The 23,314-nt window shown below is 43.5% G+C and overlaps 1 protein-coding gene across 1 annotated transcript in view; it reads right to left on the bottom strand.

Annotated features, from left to right (window-relative positions):
* Positions 1 to 23,314, bottom strand: part of LOC147678579 (alpha-2,8-sialyltransferase 8F-like) — a 165,581-nt gene that overhangs the window by 13,036 nt on the left and 129,231 nt on the right. The window contains exon 5 of the mRNA XM_086946603.1: positions 20,973 to 21,085. Coding sequence (XP_086802729.1) covers positions 20,973 to 21,085 — 113 coding nt within the window. The remainder of the gene's footprint in view (positions 1 to 20,972; positions 21,086 to 23,314) is intronic.

Genomic DNA, 23,314 nt, shown 5'->3' on the forward strand with positions numbered 1-23,314 from the left:
CAAAAAGTGCATGGGGAATTAGTACATACTCTCCTTACTGCCTTGAGCTATCCTAAGAAAGTGACAATTGTTAAATGTAGCCCACACAAGAAAGTGACCGATAAAATAGGAGCAGGCAATGTCTTTGCGGATTACACAGCTCAGGAGACCGTAATGCAGCGAAGTACCACATCTATGTATGTAGTTAAATCACAGGCTGAACGTTGGCACGATGCCAGGCAAGATGTGCTGGACATGCAACAATCTGCCTCTTTTGATGAATTAGACCAATGGCCCAAGGAGGAAGGATTGCACGATGAGGGCTGTTGGAGGAATAAAGAAATGACAAAATGGAAGTTACCCGCAGCCTATTTACACCCTATGATTCACATGGCATATGGGCCGTCAGATGTTGGAGCATTCTCAATAGCAAAGCAACTTATGCAAGTTTGGGATCATCCAGAGATTGTTGGTATGGCTAAAAAAAATAGGCCAGTCCTGTCTGATCTGTCTCCAGTATAATCCTGGAAAGGGAGCACGAACTCCAACAGGAGGGTTTGCAATACCTACTGCACCTTTTGAGGTCCAGCAAATGGACTACATACAGCTTGAGCGTTGTAACAACCTAAAGTATGTTCTGGTAGTGGTTTGTGCCTTTAGTAAATGGGTGGAGGCATACACTACAAAGAATAATACAGCTCTTACTACAGCAAAGGTGCTCCTAAAGGAGTTCTTTCTGGGATTCAGCATTTGTCGAGTTTTGTGGAGTGACAACGGACCCCATTTTACTTGGCAAGTTGTTGAGTATCTCATGAAAGGGTTGGGAATTAAGCAGATTTTTCATGCTGCTTTTCACTCACAATCAGCAGGACTAGTGGAACATTACAACTCTACCCTCATATTGAAATTGGCTAAGATACAGGCTTCCACATCTTTGAAATGGCCAAATGCACTGCCTTTAGCATTGCTGTCTATTAGATTGATACCACATACGTGATCTGGCCTAACACTGTATGAGGTTTTTGGAAGGCCAATGAATATTTGGGGGATTCCTAAGCCACGCCCTATACATGATGTACCCTATGTATTTATGAGTAACTATTTGTCTCAGTTGACTGACAGTTTGTCTTCTACTTATCAACAGTCCAGGAGACTCTTCCAGACAGGTCTCAAGGTGAGGGCCACTGCTTGCGCCATGGTGATTACGTCGTCATAAAGTCCTTCCAGAGAGCCAGCTCCCTAGCACCGAGATGGCGAGGCCCTGAGCAGGTGCTGCTGGCTACCAGGACTTCAGTTCGAGTGACGAACCGGAAGAACTGGGTCCATGCAACACACTGCCGGAAGGTGTTGCAAGACCTAGTGAGCCCAGCTGCATTGGCAGATCACCGGGCTATCTTGGTCACTGAGAAAGGACAAGCTGTGTCGCCTAAAGTGGAGAAGTGTGGTTCACTGGTCAGAGCGGCAGACCCCGATGCAGAGATCTGACCCGGGACCAGGGTTTAATTCCCGTCGCGGCAGGGTCTTGGGCTCAATGTCCGCGGACCCGATACTTCTCGCCACGGTGCCTGCTCTAATCATGGGTCCCACTCTGCAACTCTGGGCAATAGCTTGCTTATTCTCCACACCGGCCCTAATCGATAAGGATGCCTGGCTTCACCTTGGGGTGCCCAGGAGTGGGCGCCTCACAGGAACAGGCCAGAATGGGTTCCTCAGCGGTACAGCGCGGGGACACACTGGCTAGTGTAACCAGGCGCTTTATAAGCTCAGTTACTTTACTTTACTAAAGGATTTGAGGAAGTCTTCCCGGACCACACGATTCCTGGTACATCTTGATATCAGCTGCGACCCAGGAAAAAATACACTACATCGCTGAAAAAGACTGTTTGAGCAACTGTCCTGGGTGGTTAAAGCCTGACTACAAAGGGGGGTAGCCTGTTAGTGACTACTCGTCTCAACCTCAGTGAAGAAATCAACGCCTTCCAGGACCTTAGGGCACCATCTGTTTTGTTGTTTGTCAACTAAATGAATATGCCTAAGGAGAAGAAACCAACTGCTGCAAGAGTTTGTTATTGTTGCTGCAATAACATGGAATGTAGAGGAAGTAGCCCCTGTCCGAAATCTACTGTCTGCTACTACTCCTGTCCCCATTGAACACCATTACTTCACTCTTCCTTATCATGAGCAGAAGCACAGAATGTCCTACTTCAATAACACTTTCATTCAGATGTTGCACCAAACACACAATGCCACTAACGTTACAAATTACTGGTTATGTGGAATGATGCCAGCTCATCAGAAAAAGGGAGGAACACCTTTTATTCCCTTGCCGTTTTCACATAATGGCTCCTGCAGAGCTTGGTTTGCATTATTGTGGACTTCTAAAATTGCTAATATTACTTATGTTGATGTAGGAAGACTAAATGCTCAATTGAATAAAGTTTGTTACCCTGATGAGGACGGAGATGCACAAGCTAATGGATCTATATGGAAAATGGAGGAGTATCGTCGAGGAAATTCCTCTGCGCACTATGTTTTCCCTAACACTCGAACAACCAGGGGAAATGGGCCTCCTGTTATCGCTGTTACTAGAGCTCAAGCAGATCTCTGTGTGAGCAGTATTGGCAATATTCCTGTGGGAGAAAGTGACTGTACTATGGTGTTGAATATTACTGGAATGAACAACAGCAGTTTTTTGTCCTCACACAACACCTATTTTATTTGCGGAAGTAAAGGTCATTATTATCTACCTTATGATTGGTCTGAAAGCTGCTATGTGTCCTTTTTGCTTCCACCTGCGTTTCTGGCACCTGCATACTACCATAAAGACTATAAACTGTATAGTGACATTTTTAAGAGCCGACTCAAGAGGTCAATAAATAATGATGAGGCGGATCAAACTGATACTGCACTGCAGCAGTATATTGACTTTAACTTGGGACTATTCTTTGTTGGTGCAGCCTTAAACAGAAGAAAAATCAGACGCTTGACACGTGCTGTAGAAGCTGTAACCAATCAGACAGCAATGGCGCTTGGAATATCACAGAAGAACTGCAAACTGCGAGAATTGTAACTCTTTAAAATAGAATGTTCCTGGCTGACCATGGTGGAGCATGTCGCATCATCGGGAGTAGCTGTTGCATTTACATCCCTGACCACGCCCCTTCTGTTTTTGATGCAATTTCCAAGATGCACAAAATAGCCACTGAAATCCACCAGTATTCAGGAACTTGGACTTTGACTTGATGACTATGGAACATTGTTACTGTATGGGGCTGGAAATTTCTGTCAGCTCTATGTATATTTGTTAATATTCTTTTCACTTGCTGCCTATGTATCCAATGCAGCCCAATGCTTTGTACCCTTTGTGTTTCTACTTGTAATTCGTGTATACCGACTAAACAAAATGTCACAAATGTAAATACCCGCTTAGCAAGTGATCAAGAAATCAATGAAATGATGCAGATTGACATAAATGATATTTTTCGTATTCCTTCGAAAGTATTAGAACATCTAAATGTAAATGTAAATGCCAGCATTTGTAAAGCGCACAGCTACCTCCGACGGAGGTGTTCCGGGGCTGGGGGCCCTCGGGAAGATTAAGTAAGCTATTGCCCAGAGTCACATGGCGCTGGGTTAACCTGCCGCCGGAGCCAGGGATCAAACCACAAACCCTTTGGTCCGGAGTCAGGCACCCTGGCCGCTGCGACACACCTCTTCAGCTTATGCTAAAAAGGTTGTCTGTGGAAATCAAAAATAATTTCCGTTAGCATAAGCTGAAGCCATCTGTTTGTGGCATCTATTTTGTTAGCTATGTAATTCTTCCGTCTTCACTGATGCTTGCCTTTCTAACCTGCTTGTGTCATCAACTTTAGTTAACTCCTTCTGTACTGAGCCAAAGCAAAGCACGTGCTGAGAAAAGGCCTGTAGCTGCTGAAATGCACCTTGTTAAAGATGTAACTGCCTGGCTGCTGTAAGCAGTTCTGTTCCCCCTCCCACTTTGCTGACCAAGTGATCTCCCATCTGCCCATGTTTTTCGGTAGTTATTCCTGTGTATGGTTGTACCTTCTATTTTTTTACTACATGCTTACTCTGAAACAAAGTCTGTATATAAGCATGGTCTGTGTATTCAATGTACTACCTGCTGGAACACTTGAGGGTGTTGTATGGACGTAGTCCCACTCAGGAGTGATTAATAAACTTGTTCTTTGAATTACAGCTTCAGTGCCAATCTCTATTTTGTTGGTCAATGGACCCTTGGACAAGATAAGGGTGAACCCTGCACCAGTGTGCTCATTAAAAGGCACATTTCCACAACTCACTGAGACCTGGCTAAACCCCACACCCCTTCCAGACATTGCCACAGCAATCCCCAACGGATATAAAATAACTCACCAGGACCGCAACAAGCTGGGATGAGGAACAGCTGTCATCTTCAAAGAGAGCATACAGTATACCACCACCCCCATGGAATATCCCAACTTCAAGGGCCCGCGGTCAAAAAGACAACCATCACAAAGACCCTCTCCTACCGACTCACCGGGCAGCGCTATAGCTTCTGCCCCCAACGCTGACTTCATTGCGCCCCTAGCCTTAGACTCCAAGGGCTGCATCTTCCTCGGTGACCTGAATTTCCACATCAACAACCCCAACGACAAAAATACAGCATATCTTCCGACATTATGATCAGCCTCTGATTGACCCAGATCGTCCATGACCCTACACACACCACAGGACACACTCTGGACCTAATTTTCACCTCCAGCAACTCCGTCAAATACAGCGATGTCACATAGCTTACATGGCCGATCATTCCATCAACACTTCAGCTTCTCCAGCCCCCTCACCTCCACCCCCCAAGATGACCAACGCCCCCACCGGAGGTGGAACAAAATCTCAGAGACCCTCTAGACGAATGCCCTCAACACCTCCAATGGTGCTACCGTCACCAACTTCAAACAGGGAGTGAAACCCTTCGATGCCTGGATCACAAACTATACTGACAGCATCATCCCCATCAAAAGCAACATCCAGAGAAAATCCTCTAAAAAGGCAAGCTGGTACACCCAAGAGCTCAGAACAGCAAACAAGACAGCAAATAGTTGGAGAGGCGCTGGTGCACCAGCAAGGACACCTCCGTCAGAGCAGCCTTTAAGACCTCCCGCTACCCCTGGCACCGCCTACTGAGGGCAACAAAGAAGACATCCCTTGCAGAACACATCAAAACCAGTGCCAACAACACCAAGGAACTTTTCAACATTGTTAAGGAATTCTCCAATTTGCTTGCCAGCAAAAACAACATCACACCTTCACATGAGCCTAGCGATAACCTCTCTCACTTCTTCCACAACAAGATTGCAAACATATACAGAAACTTCGAACCCCAACCCACACCTGGGACTTCCTCGACAGATATGCCACAACCGTAACTGACACGAATCACACACTAACCACCTGGAACAGCTCCTCCACCCAGGGCACCACCTCCACCATGAAATCCATCCACCCGGGAGCACCCACTGACCAATGCCCACATCACATCTTCAACTTCGGAAACCAAAGGTTCGGCCAGGAAATCATCACCATACTGAACACCTCTATCATCGCCGCTTCGTTTCCTGATGCTTAGAAACACGCCGAAGTCAGACCAAAAGATGTGGCCTAATGACTAGAGAGACCTCGAAGCTGGAGAACCGGGTTCAAGAGTCAGAAGGGATGCTCAACATCCTGTGATTCTGGGCAAATCACTTAATCTCCCAGTGCCTAAAAAAGAATGTGTCCGCCTGTAATGCAACTGGTGCTCATGTAAAGTGCTCTGATACCTTTGGGTCTAGTTTGAACTGTATAAAACTCCGGGTGGCAAAAAAAATCTTTCACCGGCCACAGTGAACTCAAAAACTACTGGCCACTCTGCCTGCTCCCATTCCCTGCAAAGGTACTGGAATAGAGACTCAACACTCAACTCGTGACACACCTGGAGCAGAACCAGCTACTGCAGGATCCAGTTTTTGTTTAAAAAAACATGATTATGGAATTGCCATAAGGATATCTCCATTTTTTCAGAGGGTACCCATATAATCAATGAAGGCAATAATGGAGGATGTGTTAAGAAACTCGATGGGTTAGCAGATAGAAGGCAGGTTCCACTCCCCACTAGGGAACCCTGGGTCAGAGATGTCACATTTGTATGGGCTGTTACAGTATATTTCTAGCATTGCCACGTTCAACCGTATGTATTTTCACTTTCTACATCGAACATACATAAGCCTATCCATGTCTACCTTCCTAGACCCCTCTGGTTGGACCTTAGGAGAGGGGGCAGGTAATTCCTCCATGTCAACCTCTGATTGATCTTTATACTCTGACACACTTTCCACATTGTCTGTTGATTACCTGAGGGCTTATGGGACTGGCTATTACATTCTGTGTGGTGCATAATTCCAAACTGTATTGTAAATCTGAAACTGTGCCTCACTATGAAAAGGTTTTGAATGGCATATGCTTATGGATGACTCGTTTCCATTTTCTCTTTCTAATGTTATCAATAACTATTAGAAATTGGTGTTTCTGGTTGTCAGAGTATGCACCCTGTACAAGTAGGAACCACAATCCTAGTCAGGGTAAATCAGATACAAACTCCGAGATTAACTATGCTCACACTCTGGTAGCTTTGCACAGAGCATTCAAGCTAATCTAAAGAGGCAATGTCTAAAAGCATTTGTACAATGCACTCACACAGTAATGCAATGAAAACATTACAAAAAGACTGCACAGGTTTCGAAAAATAGAGTATTATATTCTGAACAAAACAAGACAGAATCTACACAAATCCAATAAGATACAATGTTTTAAGGAATAAGTGTAAAAATAGCGCTTATAGGAATTTGAAAGGAATAAGTGTAACAATAGTGCTTAGACGCAGTAACGCTTTTGGGGTTACTTTTGGTCGTGATCGACCGGGGTTTTGCGAGGTTGTGGTGAAGGACTAGGGCACACTCAACAGTTCAAGCTGACAGCAATGGAGCTTGGATACAGGAGCCACCCAGGCCCGGTAAACAGAGTACCTTGATCCTGGTCACACACACAAGGTGTCGGGGTTGATGCATCGATGTCACTCCCGCAGTCGAGGGGATGTGTTGATTTCACTCACTTGATGAGGTGATGCACTGATTTCCATAAACAAGCATCAAAGCTATGATGTGTTGACGCAGAAACAGATGCGCTGGGTTCCTACATGCAGTTGAGGGGATGCGTGCATCTGCATAGACTGCAACGGAGGCAAAGCAGTGGTCTTAGTGCTGCTTCGATTTAAATATATCGAGTTTCTCCACACTTGGCGAAAGGAGGTGAGGATTGTGCTTCTATGGTGGTGGCAGTGAGGCAGTCGATACAGCAGTCTCGGTGGTGCTTGCCTGGCCCCAAGTGCGATGGGCCTATTTTACTCCTACAACAGGGTCGATGCATCAGTTGCCGCTTCCAGCAGGCAGGAGATGCGTCAAAGTCAGTGGTGCAAGTCTCTGGGTCCAATTCCGGTGAGCCAGGCACCAGAGCAGGGGTACAGACTTTGATTTCCCTGAGTGTCAACAACCCGAGGCAATCCAACAAGCTCTTGGAGCACACTTGGAGGAAAAGGCTAAGTCAGCTCTCCTACAGCAAAGTCAGAGAGCAGCAGACAGCAGGGCAACACAAGAGCAAAAGCAGGCCTTCCAGGCCAGCAGTCCAAAGATGAATCTTTTGAGCAGCACACCAGTCCCTCCAGTAATGTGCAGTTATAGTTCCAGCAGTGTCAATTTGAGGGGTTCAGAGACCTAGTTCTTATACCCAGTTGTGCCTTTGAAGTGGGGTGACTTTAAAGAAGGGTATTTGAAATGCACAGAGGTCCTTACTTGCCAGTCCTGGCTCCAGACTACCTGTAGGGGGCACATCAGTCCTTTGTGTGAGGACATGGCACTTCCTACTAATATTCAGGTGTAAGTGTCAGCCCCTCTCTCCCTTCCTACTTAGGAAGAGCCATGCCGATAAGTTCTCCGACACACCTAGCCTTCCTGTGTTTGTGGCTGTCTAGAGGTTATGCACAAAGTGTAGCTGTCACCCAGCCCAGACGTATATTGGAGACATGGCTGCAGGCACACAGAGCTGTACGAGCAGAGAAATGTTCACTTTCTAATAGTGCCATTTCTAAAATAGTAATGTAATCCTCTTTACTGGAAAAATCAGATTCTATGTCAGGACACAGAGGCAAGGATTAGGTTTTTTGTTTTTTCTTCAATTCAAACAGCATCCATTTTCAACTTACAACAACCAATGAAAGGACTTCATATCCCATGAAGCCTAAAAAACCCAATCAAGTTCAGAATAACAATGTTCGTCCAATCAGGCGCCTCCAGCCTCCTTAACTGGTGTTGACCCTCGCCGGACTCCCCCCTTTCTTCCTGTGACCAAGCCGACTGTGGATGTTTATCACTCCTGCTTCGTGGACTCTGAACAGAAAAAAGGAGCCATAACACACTGCGTGTGGCGATAGCTATCTCGCCCAGCATCACTATTAACCACAGGCGGGAAACCAGAAAAAAATTGTACTTACATAGATCCAATAACCCTAGTGGGTCATCATTATTCATCATAAGCGCCCGCTAATACTCTCCTTCGTGTCCTAATAGAATTGAAACTTTTCGTCATGAAAGCTAGGAAAGTTTTAATTCTATGTCAGGACACAGAGGCAAGGATTAGGCTAGTTCAAAGACTGGTTTAAAATAAAACCTCTTGAAGGTTGAATCTGACAACCAGTCTGCTGCATTTAGGATTTCCTCCAAGCGAGCTCCTAACACAAGGGCCTTTGAAGCCATTGTGCTTCTTGTTGAGTGCGCTCCAAAAATCCTCGTATCTATGCCTGCCTCCAGCATCACCCATCTCGCAATTTTTGGGGATGAGACTGCCTAAGGGTCCCCTCAAAGCCATAAGCAACTGCCTCTCCCCATGAGGACGCGACTCCGCCGTCATGACCTCAAAGGCCTTGATAGATCTTACTAGACAGAGTAGGTACCTCCGGAAAGGACAGATACAAAATCACCTGGGACTGGCATTTGGCATGATGAGCCACATGGAAAGTGACTCCATCCGGAGTGAAGGAACACCCGAGATATCCAGGGCCATGACATCCGAAACTCATCTGCAGGACACCAAGCACAATAACATGGCCAGCTTGGATGCCAGCTGTTTACGGGACAGATACTTATTGCTTGGCCATCCTGACAGCAAAATTCAAGATCTTGTTGACATCCCAGGGGACGAATACCTTGGTTCTGCAGGGAAAGATAGCCGGATGCCACGCAACAACTTCTTAACCACCAGATGATCTCCTTCCGGGACTTTTGACACGGTTGCATGGCAAGCCGAGATCGCAGACTGAAAGGTATTGACCGTCCTGTATGCCAGACCCTCTGATGCCAGAGAGGCTAGAAAGTTCAGGATGTGGACAACGTCTGCCCCCATGAGATGATCTCCTACTGGGACATTTGACACAGTTGCATGGCCAGCCGAGATAACAGACTGAAAGGTATGGACCGTCCTGTATGCCAGACCCTCTGATGCCAGAGAGGCTGGAAAGTTCAGGATGTGGACAACGTCTGCCCCCACAAGATCCAGACTCCGCCTCAGACACCAGCCCATCCAACGAGAACAAGCCGATTGATATTGCTTAACCGTACCGTCCGCCCAGGCTCGGGAGAGGAGGTTCGCAGTGCTTCTCGAAAGGCCCAGGACTTTCCATCGAGACCGGGTAATCTTCCACACCATGAGCGGGAGAGAGTTGCTCACCACTAGAGGATAAGCGTTGCCAGCTGGATTGCACAGGAGGAGAAGCAACGGGTGTAGACGGATTGTAGAAGCCAAAGAAAGTTCCATTAGAACTTGAACCATTCTTGCGATCTCCAAACCGGGGTGATCACCACCAACTCCACCTCCTGCCGGCGCACCAGAGTTGTCAACCACATTATCATGGCCAAGGGGGAAAAGGCATAGCCCAGTTCCGCAGCCCAATCCTGAAGGAACGCATTCGTGGCCACAGCTTCCGGATCCGGTCTCCGCCTGAAGTACCAGAGAAGCTGGTGAACAAGGCGAGATGTGAACAGATCGGTTGTGAAAGGACCCCAAAGTGCTTGCAGGGATTGGAACATCAAGGGAAATTATTTCCATAGGCTTGAGTCCTGCAGGTAGCGTGATTGCCAATCTGCTACCTGGTTGGACACTCCTGAGAGATGTTCCGCTGTCACCGAAACCTGATGTCCCAGACAGAGTTCCCAGAAATTCTTGGCAGGATCTGCCAAGGCATTGGAGCAAGTTTCTCACAGGTGATTGATGTAGCTGACTGCCGCTACCTTGTCCATCTTCAGAAGGACGCAGGTTTGGGCACTGTCTTTGGTCCAACAACGGACCGCAAAGGAACCCGCCATCAACTCTAGGCAGTTTATGTGAAGAGACTGTTCCGTGGCGAACTCTCCACAGCGGGCTCCTCATCCTGACCCACTGGCATCCCATTCAATCACCAGATCCGGGTGGGAGACAAATATGGCCCGTCCATTCCATGCCTTCATGTGCGAGAGTCACCTATGAAGCTCGTCCTTTGCCTCCTCGGATAGGGGTTGAGGTGGGGCGCCTTGAGTCTCTGAAGAGCTCAAAAATGAAGGGGGCCTAGGAAGATAGCTTGGATTGAAGCTGAAAAGAGACTGACCACTCTGGCAATGCTGTACAGGGATGTCTGAGGTTTCTGTAGGATCTGCCGTATCTCGTGACAGATTTTTGCCATCTTCCTAGAAGGGAGATTGTGTGGCCTCCACCAAATTGATCACAAAACCTAGAAAAGTAATCGAACGTGCAGGCCGGAGACTGGTCTTCGCTTGATTGATTACGAATCCCAGAGACTGAAGGAGATTCACTGCGGACAGCAGCTGCTGAGACAATGCCTGGGGACACTGGTTCATGAATAGCATGTCGTCCAGGTATACAATCTTTCAAACATCCTGCACCCTCAATCAGTCCACTACCGGGTGTAAAACCTTGGGGATGCACCTTGGTGCCAACGACAGGCCAAAAGGAAGAAAGGTTTGACCTTGCCACTGGAACTGGAGGAAGCGATGGTGTGGCGGAAAATAGGGACCGTGATGTACGCATCCTTGATGTCCATCCAGTAGTTGAAAGGCAAGAGGTTGCCTAGCATGTGAATGCATCCATTCTGACGTAGTGGTAGACCAGGCACTCGTTGAATTCTCAGAGGTTTATAAGTGGCTGTTGACCCCGCCTTGTTTTTGTACCAAGGACAGATTGCTTAAAAAGCCCCCGGGGTGAGGGGAGGAGCGGCAAATCGCCAGTTTCTCCAAGAGTTCCTGCACCTCCTGCTGAATGAGGGTGGACTCCCTGCTGGAAAAATGGAGCTGACCGGAGGGGAAACCTGGAGTGGGGGGGGCGTAGAACTCTACGTGGAATCCTTGCACCATTTAGAGCACCAAAGCATCTGCCATAAGGGCCCACCAGTTGTCTAGGAACTACGCCAACTTGCCCCCAAGTAGCCACATGAGATAAGCAAAGAACTCACTGTGGGTTGAGGGGCTCCAGGGCCTCGACCCCTGTGTCGGGGCCGAACTCTGGTGGGGTAGAATCCTCCAAAGCATGACATATCCTTCCACTGTTGCCTCTGCAACTGTTGGCCTCTGCCGGAGATTGACTGAGAGGAACGGCTCTTTCACAAATGGGTCACCAAAGAGACCGCCCTGAGCCACTTCGCCTGCTTCTGACGTCGCTAGCTCACCGAACTTGAGGGTCCAGTTTAATGATCAGCGATCTGCGCCTTTCTGTGGAAATGGCGCAGTTGGCGTTGCCCAAGAATATTATTGGTCTCTGCGCCCAACTGGAGAGAACATCTGGAGGGATCAGGGCCCCGGACGCCTTGGCATCCTCTGCCATGTCGAATATCTTCAACAAGGGGCCTGTGATGTCCAAGAGTTTGTCTTGGCAGGCCCGCCAAGACCTGTCATAACCCTTTTTCAGATCTTTGATATATTTAGTTAAGAAATCGCCATCCTAGTGTCGATCTCTGCGGTGACCGCCACCAAATTCTCTAGCGGCAGACGAGGGTATTCCGCCCTAAGGCGGGAGCAGACCTCTTGGTCTAGCAGGTTAAGTAGCCTCCAGCCACATATTTAGCCACCTTCCCCCACTCTGAGGACCGGGGGTGTAAAAGCTCTTCAGGCTCCAAGAGATACAATTGGGCATCTTTTAGGGGCTCCTTTGCCTGGCGTGGCTCTGGTAGCAGGGAGGGAAGGGGCGCCAGGATCGGTCGTGGTCTGAGTCATCATTGGACCCGGTAGGGGACTCATCAGAGGGCTGAGGAGAGGCAGCTGAGCCCTCCCCACCTGGGGGGCGGTAGGTCCTGCGGGGCTATGCCCGCTAGCGGGGCCAGAGGCTTTGTCCCCAAGAATGTTGGCTTCAATCTGTCAAAAGCATCAATGTCCACCCCTTATGGGTGCAGGGGTTTACACTGTGTCTCAGAAGGGAGGTCGGTGGCCTGCTCTGAAGGTTTGGGGGCCGAGGGACCAGGAAGTTCCTCCCTCGGGGTGAGGGGTTGCAGGCACTTCTGTGCCAGATCCATTAGTCTCCTCTCCAAAGGGGCCACCACTTCTGAGACCGTCCTGACTATGGAAGCATCCACTGCATCACAAAATCATCTGGGACCAGGAAATATTGCATATCCTTCTTCTCATAATAGTCGGCAAAACCCTCCATGAGGTAAGTATCCCAGGAGGCTTTGAGGGCCAGAGGTAAGTATCAGGTAACTATAAGGGTGGTCACCCACCAGGTAAGAGAGCTGATTTTGCTTGGGCTGGGGTCCAAAGATCAGAGTCCCTCTAGGAGGGAAAAACAGTTTATTGGGGGTTATATCACTACTCACACTCGCTGGCCCTATCGGGCATCCCCAATTCCCTGCACACTCACAGTTGTGGATTGGTCTACACAACCAAGGCTTTGTAACACAACGACAAACGTCACCAATATGAGGCAAAATAAATCAGTACAATGAGACAAAACCCCGAGAGAAAGTGTTTCCACTTAACTGACACCGGCTGCAGCAGCGAAGAAAGAGGAAGACCTGCGAGGGTCAACACCAGTTAAGGAGGCGGGAGGTACCTGATTGAACGGACATTGTTAATATAAACATGATGGTTTTTTTCTTAGGCTTCATGGAATATGAAGTCCTTTAATTGATTGCTGTATGTTGAAAATTGCTGCTGTTTGCATTAGAGAAGAAAGAAAATGCCTAATCCTCGCCTCCTTGTCTTCACATAGTATCTGATTTTTCCAGTAAAGAGGATTTATCATCACTATTCCAAAGATATAAAACATCACAAAGCTGCTTCTTTCCAATCACGAATTAGAGCTTAAAAGTGTATTAAGGAATTCCCCCATTTTATACTATGAGAGGAGTAGGCCTCACTGAAGTGAAAAACGAGTTTTGGAATGTTCACTTTCAGAACATGCATAACTTAAAAGTATGTGTCCTACCTTTTACTTACACAGCACCCTGCCCTATCGGCTACCTAGGGCCCACCTAAAGGGTGACCTATGTGTAATAAAAGGAGAGTTTAAGGTTTGGAAAAGGGTTTTGATTGCCAATTCAAAGTCGCAGTGAAACTGCACACACATGCTCTGCAGTGGCAAGCCTGAGACAGGTTTGCAAGCCTACTTGCTTGGGTGGCACAATCAGTGCTGCAGGCCCACTAGTAGCATTTAATTTACAGGCCCTGGGTATATGGTATACCACTTTACAAGTGACTTACTAGTAAACTAAATATGTCAATTGAGTATATACCAATGTTACCATGTTTAAGGGAGAAGCACATGCGAATGTCTGACAAAATATAGAAAGACATAATATTGAGGCACAAAAATATCGGAGCATTAATATCGATGTCAACAATATCGACATCCTATCTACAACAAGGTAAGTACAAAAATATCGGGGGGAAAAATATCGATGTCAAAAATATCGTTTTAAAAACAATATCGTTTTTCAAATTAAAAAAATATGTAAAATAAATTTAAAAATACTTAAAAGTATAATAAACATAGTTAATATTATTTTATAACATTTAAATAGAATAAATAATATACATAATTTAATAAAAAATTGATTAAACATATACATATAGGGGCCGATTCCGATTCGGTAAAATCCCTTACAAATAGCCGTACGGAGCATATTTCCCGTACGAATCGTACCCTTAAACGTCCTCATACGTACTATGAAGTACGATTCGGACCCATAGCAGATCTCCGTATGAATCGTACGGAAGACCCTACGACTTAAAAATCCGTACGAATCGCATTCGGTATGCGATGTCCGTACGGATCAAAGCTGCATTTTCCGACCCAGCAAGTACAATTCGTCTCGTCAACACTCTGTACGACTCTTTTTCTACGGGAGCTCAAAACGTCCGGATAAGCAGATTTCGACTCAAACCGCATACGAAATGGACCCCCCTCCCCCCCGGGTACGGTGCTTACACCCCATGATTGCAGGGGTACGGTGCGTAGGGGTACGGTGCGTACCCCCCATGATTGCAGGTGTATGGTGCCTACACCCCTTGATTGCAGGGGTACGGTGCGTACACCCCATGATTGCAGGGGTACGGTGCGTACGCCCCATGATTGCAGGGGTACGGTGCGTATGTGATTGTGTGGCTCTCCGTACGAATCGCTCATACGCGACGTTTTCCGTACGAATCGCGTTCTCATTTCCTGGTCCGGATCGTACTTGTCGGATCGTACAGCATGTTTACGATTCGTACGGTTCACTGTGAGGGTCCGTGTCGTACGGATTTTCCCTTGCTTTCCGTACGGTTCACAACGATTCGGTCGTATATTTTTCAAACGAATCGTACTATGCAATTCGGATGGAATTGTACGAGTCGTACGGAGAGGGCTACGGGTTTGATTCGGGCGTACGATTAGTTTACCGAATCGGAATCGGACCCATAGTATATAATGCAAACAATCCTTTCCGATTCTAAAAGAAGCGGCCCACCAGGAACTGCAACAAAGGGGTTTATTGTGCACAAAGAACAACACGTTTCAGCCTGTCGGCTTTCGTCAGGTTCAACAGTTGCGCTGCCGCTCAGACATTTAAAAAGGGGCATTCCACATTACATTCATAGAAAAAGAAGTCATACCCTTTGGATCAAACGTGAAACAGAGGAAAAACGTCATTGTTTTTGTCAATAAAGTTCGAGTTGAAGTACAATAACAAACACTGCATGATTCCATACTGTATGTAAACATCGCAACCTGCACGATCATTAAAATAAATTTGAAATACATCAAAAAAATCCTAATGATAATCAGAAAACAGTCAGGAATCTCAAAACCTCAGTCCACGAGCTTGATCAGATGGTGATATAAATTCTGTGCAAGTGCATATAGCAAATCCTAAATAGATTTCATCAAAGTTCATTGTAGGTCCAAAATCACAGCAATAACATGATATGAAGATAAATGCATTATATGTGGCATCGCAAACAATAACAATCAAATTCAAGTGCGTGAAGTTCATATGCAAAGTTGCGATGAGTCCACATTGAAGAATAAATCATCAACCTGTAATTAATTTTATTCAAGGTAATATGCTGCCAAGTGGCCCAATAAATATATACCTACTAATTTAGGACAAATGTCCAAACACAACAATCTCCTAACAAAATTATAGTACCTGAGGGAGTGACCTAGGACTACAATGAAAGTATCAGGAATGAATAAGCCCTCATATCTCTACATATCCCTTAATCAAAAACTGATTCAGATAAGACAGCAGCATATAGACCAAAAAAATTCTAATGTAAAATGAAAAAGTGTGTAAAATATAAGAAAAGAAAGAGTTAAGTGAGTGTAAGGTACAAAATTGGGAAGGGTGTGAGAAATTAATAAAATATTAAATCTTCCAAAGACTCAGTGATGGTTGGGTGCAAAAACCGTTTTATACCGCCATGAGGAAAGGACCCGCCTGCCCATCTTCCCAGCTTCTGAAACACAAAGGGTCTATGGTCCATGAATATACAACTATTAGCTACAATACTAAACAAGTATATGGAGAAAATATTCCAAAATACTAGACCAACATGATATACGGAGCATGGTTCCAACCTGTATAAGACATCCTAGGTGTGAAAGGCTACCAGATAAGCACCCAATAACCCTATTCCATATTTCACTAATACATCAGTATCAGAAAAAGGGGATAAAGGGGATAAATTACACCCCTATATGTGTAGCAAGTTCCTCTTCACTATTTAAACCAAAGGGGGCTCTAGTATTTAGGTCAATGATGCATCTTGACTCTAAGATACGTAATTGCTTCTCTCTGTCGCCCCCTCTGAAATTTTTCATCACCCGATCCAGACCTACATAATTCAAGAGCTGACTGTTGCTGGAATGGACATTATAAAAATGTTGTGCGACGGGATAGTTATGGTCATGATTTTTTATTGCTCTTAGATGTTCCAAAATACGTTTCTTAACCGGAAGTTTAGTACTTCTGATATAGCGGAAACCACAAGGGCATTGTAAGCAATAAATGACATACTCTGTTGTGCAGGTGATGAATTTAGATATTGGTCTTTCCTTTCCATTAGAAATAGTAAAGGTTTTACAGTTACGACTGTTGGAACATGCTTTACAAGCATTACATTTGAAGAAGCCCTTACTATTTTTAAGCCAAGTTTCAGGAACCTCAGTTTGATAGTAACTACTCACCAACTTATCCCTCAGAGAGGGTGCTCGATTATATGTAACGATAGGTGAGTTACCAACTAGACCGCCAATCGTGGAATCAGATTCTATGAGACCCCAATGTTTTCTCATAATCGATTTCATTTTGTTGGACCTGGTATTGTACATAGTAATCATTCTGGGAATACAGACTGCCCTGTTTTTATTGATAACATTGTCTGATTTGAACAGAACATCTTTCTGACTAATATCATTCAACTTAGTCTTGGCTTCCCTTAGAACTTTGTCAGAATAGCCTCTGGCTTTAAGCCTATTTATCATTGTTTCACATTCATCATTAAAGGCAGAGTCAGTACTGCAGTTTCTACGGCACGTAGTAGTTCACCATAAGGTATGCTATTCAACAATGTTTTCGGATGATGACTCCGTGCATGAACTGTACTATTGCCCACTGTCTGTTTCCTGAATAAATTAGTGGCCAGTTTCCCTTCCTGGATAGTAACATGAATATCAAGGAAGTCACATTCCACCTCACTGATGGTGTGTGTGAATGCGAGGTTTAAACTATTGTTAGATAGACAATGTATGAATTCTAAGGCTTTCTCTTTGCTTCCGTCCCAGATGATAAAAATGTTGTCTATATAACGCAACCATAATGGTATGTGGTTGGTAAAGCTTTCATTAGCGTCTGTCGTTACCACCTGCTCCTCCCACCAGCCCAGAAAAAGATTTGCTTGGCTGGGGGAGAAGCAGGTTCCCATGGCTGTCCCTCTTGTTTGTCTATACAAAACTTTAGCAAAGAGAAAGATGTTTTCATTAAGGCAGAATAACATCATCAGTTTCAACATCACAGTATGTCCATACAGCTCTATTGATCTCCGTTGTAAACAGTACAAGCATGCTTCCACACCCTGGCCCTGGTCACGACAATATGAACTTAAGTCTTTCACAAATGGGGCCAAAAAATGATCCAAGTAAATTGATGTATTTTCCAAAAGTCCTCCATTGGAGGAGACACCGGCCTCCCTTGGGTCTGGTGGCATGCTTGGGAACCTTGGGTAATAAATAAAGGCTTGGAATTCGAGAATTGTTATTTCTCAAGAATTTCAGTTCATCATTGTCAATCAAGCCTGTAGTAAACCAATTGTAAAGCATTTCATGGTACTTTATAATGGTATGCTCATAAGTGTTCCAATCAATTACCTCGCAGCATGTGGAATCATTAAGTTGTCTCATTGCCTCCGCTTTATAAAACAAGGTGTCCATTATGACGACATTTACCCTTTTATCCGAGGGTTTTATCACCAATGTTTTGTCTGACATCAGATTCTGCAATGCCTCCCTTTGTGCTTTAGTTAGATTATCCTTGATAGCATACTTGTCAACATTATATAATATATAATATATACAATTACTTAATAATCAGTTTTAATAATTATTTTAGTAAATTATAAATATTTAAAAATATTATACATTATAAATTCATCTATACACATAAAATATTAACAAATAAAAATTAAATAATAATGCAAAACATATTTAAAAAAAATGTACTTTTAATATTATTAAAATTAATTATATACTGCATTAGCTAAAACTATACAAAATATATTAAATAACAGAGGGAATAAAATACTATTATAACTCCAAAAAAAAACAGTAAGTAAAATGTTGGATAACGTAGAGGCAAAAATTACTTTTCCCGCTCCAGAGAGTGCAACAGTAGGGAAAGTGTTTGGGTAGCGTAGGGGTAAAAATTACTATTCCAACTCCAGAGAGTGCAACAGTAGGGAAAGTGTTGGATAGCGTAGGGGTAAACATTACTATTCCCACTCCAGAGAGTGCAAAAGTAGGGAAAGTGTTGGATAGCGTAGGGGTAAAAAATTATAATCCCACTCCATAGAGTGCACAAGTAGGGGAAGTGTTGGATAGCGTAGAAGTTAAAAATACCATACTTATAAATAAATTAATATTTTAAAATATTTTAAAAATTAATTATTAAATAAATCTAAACTATTTACAAATACCAAAACATAATTAAAAACATAATTACCAATGAATAATTAAGTAAAATAAATTAATAATAAATACCAATTAATAATAATTAATTACCAGTTAATAATTAATCACCAATAATATAATTAACAAAAACAAATAATTAAAATTAATTATTACTTAATTACATTTAAATAACTTCCCACCCTACTCCCCTATAAACTCATAACCCGCTACAGAACATAATTATCAATTAATCAATTAATAAAAATTAATTAACAATTAATAATTAACTAACAATTATATAATTAACTAACACAATTCATTAAACGATTACTTAATTACATTAAAATTACTTCCCACCATATTCCCCTATAAACCCATACACACTACAGAACATAATTATCAATTAATCAATTAATTTAAATTAATTACCTATATTAAAAATTAATTACCAATTAATTTAAATTAATTTATAATTCATAAAAATGAATAATTAATTTAGTATAATTAAATTACTTCCCACCCTATTCCCCTATAAACCCACATCCTGCTACAGAACATAATTACCAATTAATCAATTATTTTAAATGAATTACCAAGTAATAAAAATGAATTACCAATTAATTTAAATTAATGTATAATTCCTAAAAATTAATAATTAAATGAGTATAATTAAATTACTTCCTGCCCTATTCCCCTATAAACCCACAACCCGCTATGGTACTAAAATAAAACATTTTAATAAATTACATTAAAAAAAACATATTAATATACATAAAAATCATATAAAGATCGATATTAGTAACATCGATATTACTAACATTGATATTAAAAACATCGATATTACTAACATTGATATTACTTACCCTCGAAATTCTGTCCCATCGATATAAAAATAACGATATTACTTACCTTCTATATTGTGTCCCTTCAATATTTAAACATCAACATTATTGTATGTCGATATTTAAAAATCGATATTTTGTCTGCCTACTGCACAGGCACCTTTAGCATTGGTCAACAATGGTAAAGTGCTGAGTCCTAGTTCAACTAAAAGATTCGGCTAAAATGGAGGAGGTGAAAGCAAAATGTTTGGAGGAAGACCACCTTAAGGATGACAGGTGTAACAAAAACCTATAAAGAATGTTTAAAAAAAAAAAAGTAACTCAGTGGTTGATACATCTAATGGATCAGTAACTATCCCAGCTCTGAGGTTGGTAGCTAACCAATGGTTTACAATTGCAATGGTGGTCACAAACTTAGGGGCCTATTAGTATTATGGGCGGACTTTGTCCGCCCTCCATCCTGACATGGAAAGGGACCACCCGTCATAAGGGCAGGGGTCCCGTGGGGGGAATTAGGATGTGCATGCCACAGTGGCAGGCGCATCCGGTATTTTTACCATTGCGGCGGGCGGTGCTGAAAGCACCGCCCGCCGCAATGGTAAAAATGCATGTTGTGCATTTCAAAGCACAACGTGAAAGGCACCGATGTATGCACCAAAATCTTTTTGGGGCATACATCGGTAGATACGGCGTTCCAGGCTGGGAGGCTAGGATCGTCATCCTCATTCGCATTAAGAATAACTCATAGGTGGTTTGAGCATAACTTTCATAGGGGTCAGGATAAGCTTTGAACTGTGGAGGAGGATATCCATATATAGGAGGCATGCCCCTGATGAAGGGATGACTCTGTGAAGAGAACTGTTAAATTAGCTTATGGATTGAATTAAGTTCATTTGTTATATGTATTAGAATGTACAAATTCTGAATATAATGAATTCGAAAGTATTTTGATGAATTCTGTTTTTGGTAGTATGTTGTATCATTTCATACATTGAATAAATAAGTAGGGTTCAGCTGAAAACCCAGTGAACAGTGCACGGGGCCAGCAAGTTTTATTGCTAGTATTCTTTAGTTATTTAAGGCACTTGGTTAGACAGTGAGTGCAGCACTGTAGCACCATTAACATAAGATATAAAAATATCAGTTAATTTGATCAAAAGAAGGAGTGCTCCTTCAATTCCCTTGGTTCTTAATAAAAGAGACACCACACATATTAAAGTTGAATGCTTTAAAGTCAATGTTATCACATTCCATTTTAATATTGTTATTGCTATTGCTAATATTATTATTAGTATTATTTCTTACTGTAACTTTCAAATTCCTCTTTGATAGTACTCATTCCCAAAGTTAGGGGCGAGTAGCACCTGAGTGAGAAGTTACCTGATCACAAAGTCATTCTGGTCGATCTCCCGTCCACAGCAGCTGCCGGATAAGATATCGCTACTTCCCACCACTGCACAGGATTTAAGCAGCTTGCCAGATATAGGGGATATCTGGAAAAAGAAAAAGGTGCACACATATAAAACTGCCTTGTGGTGCTGAGGAACACTTAGACCCTCATTTAGAGTTTGGGAAACAAGGTGATATTTGGAGTATCCTGCCCGTCAAACCCTCAGTCCGCCTGCTCTATTTTGAGTCGGGCAAACAATCATATTTCTGAGAGCGGTGCCAATGCTGACTCTGCCAATGCAAAGCTTATTTATAGGGTCAGATGGAGTGGGGGGCATTAGAGTAAGGACATCAGACTTCCCCTGTTTAGAGTGGAGGGACTATTTTTTTCTGTCTATCAATGGCAGTAAAAATGGCGGTCTCAAGCGGGAAAAAAACAAATAAGACCCCCACAGTCTGGGAGATGACTCCCAGACTGTAAGGGTCATTTGTTTTTTGTTTTTCAATAGCAAGCTCCCACTTTGGGGACAGATGGTGGTCACTGTTAATGTTTCTGTGCCTTCAGAGGAGCTGCTATGAAGGCAGTTTCTCTGGAGATACAGAAATTACTGCTGGGACAGCAGTGATTTCCAGATATGGCAAGTAGTAGACCGTCTGGGTAGCAGACACAACATCCCCTGCCACTGTCATAGACTGGGATGCCCCCTGAGCAGGCCCTAACTTAATTGTAACATAAGTATGCCCACACGCTGGATTTAAAATATGATATCAATCCATCTTATATCTTGGTTAAAACAAAAGAAATGGAGATTCTTATTGATTTGTTTTTGTTTTTTAAAATCTTTATTTTGTTTAAAAGAATTTGCCACACAGTGTGAAAGTATTTGCTATGTTTTAACTAGAACATGCACAAAATGATGTACAGTTCAACACAGTTTAACACTTCTGGAACTTTTAACTGGAAACATCCACAGTCTGTTATATTACAACAGTTTCTGATGCATTGCAGAGTGAAGATGAGAGCCGTTTCTGTTGCAACCTTAAACAATTCATTTGAGCTATTTTGTCTTGATCCTGTGTCACTTAGTGATTGCTGAGTGGAATCCTGCATGTGTGTACTTTGGTTTGCCACTGGTGTTTCAGCTTCCCAGTTACTACCGCCTTCCTCAGTGACACCCACTCTTTTGGTACACTTGGCTATCTAAGGGTAGCGAGTAGTCAATGCTTTCTCCAGGTGGTGGTGAGGGATAGAAACCTAGGTACATTAGTAGTTAATTCAATTAACCAGTGTGATTGTTTTTTTGTTTTTAAATGATTAGGGCTTAATTGGAAATTTTGGTGGTGGACTTCACACCCGCCATTCCAGCAGAATCCCTCTCTGGAATGGCTGAAAACCTACTAAATGTACAGTCCTTTGCCAAGGTAGCTGTGGTTTGCTACAATTTGGCTATGTCTGATATTAGAGGAGTCACCTAAGTGGGGAAAAAGCTCCAGTGAAAATTCCATTTGTTGTCTCAAGCTGGCAAGCTCACCATCTCCAATGGCTCTTGGCAATCCAGCAGCCAGGACACTATCAGGCTGGAGATGAAGAAGAGCAAAAGATAAATAACAAGGAAATCAACCTTCTTTATCTATGCACTCAGAATGACATCTTTAGATCCTTCTGAACCACCCAACCGTGCTTCAATTCAGGAAAGAGCTGAAGACATACCTCTTTAGTGAACACTACATCATGATGCAGTATCAGATCACCACTTACTTGTGAACTAAGCTTCCTCTCCAACCACATGCCATCTGTATCTTTGCCATTGAGTTTTTAAAGTGTATGCTTTCTTTGGACTTGGTTCACACTATGCAAATAGCGCATGCGTTCATACTTACATGGCCTGTCACTGCTGACAGAAATTCCAGCAACAAAGGGGGAAGAGGCAATGGATCCCAAAGATTGGGGTACAATTTCTATATATCCGGTCTCCCTAACCTGCTGTGGGTACATCCCCGCCTTTTAAGGACACTGTAAGCACCGGTCAGTGAAAGTCTTCCACCCTTTGTCACATGGGCTTGCATATAGTGCCAATAGTGGCTAAGGTGCTGGAAAAAATTACCAATACACAGCTGTTGGAATATTAGTGGTAACATCAACTACTTCATCCCTCTCAAGCGGGCTTCCGGCCTCCTTACAGCACAGAGTCTGCGTTGCTTGCAGTAATAGAAGAGCTTTCTGATAGAAGGAGTTCTGCAGCGCTGATACTGTTACACCTCAGTGTAGCATTCAATAGGTTCTCCAGCAGAGTGCTGAAAAAAGACTAAATGGGTCATTAGGATGGCGAGCG

This window comes from Lissotriton vulgaris, chromosome 12, assembly GCF_964263255.1.
Source record: "Lissotriton vulgaris chromosome 12, aLisVul1.2, whole genome shotgun sequence".
Classification (NCBI taxonomy): Eukaryota; Metazoa; Chordata; class Amphibia; order Caudata; family Salamandridae; genus Lissotriton; species Lissotriton vulgaris.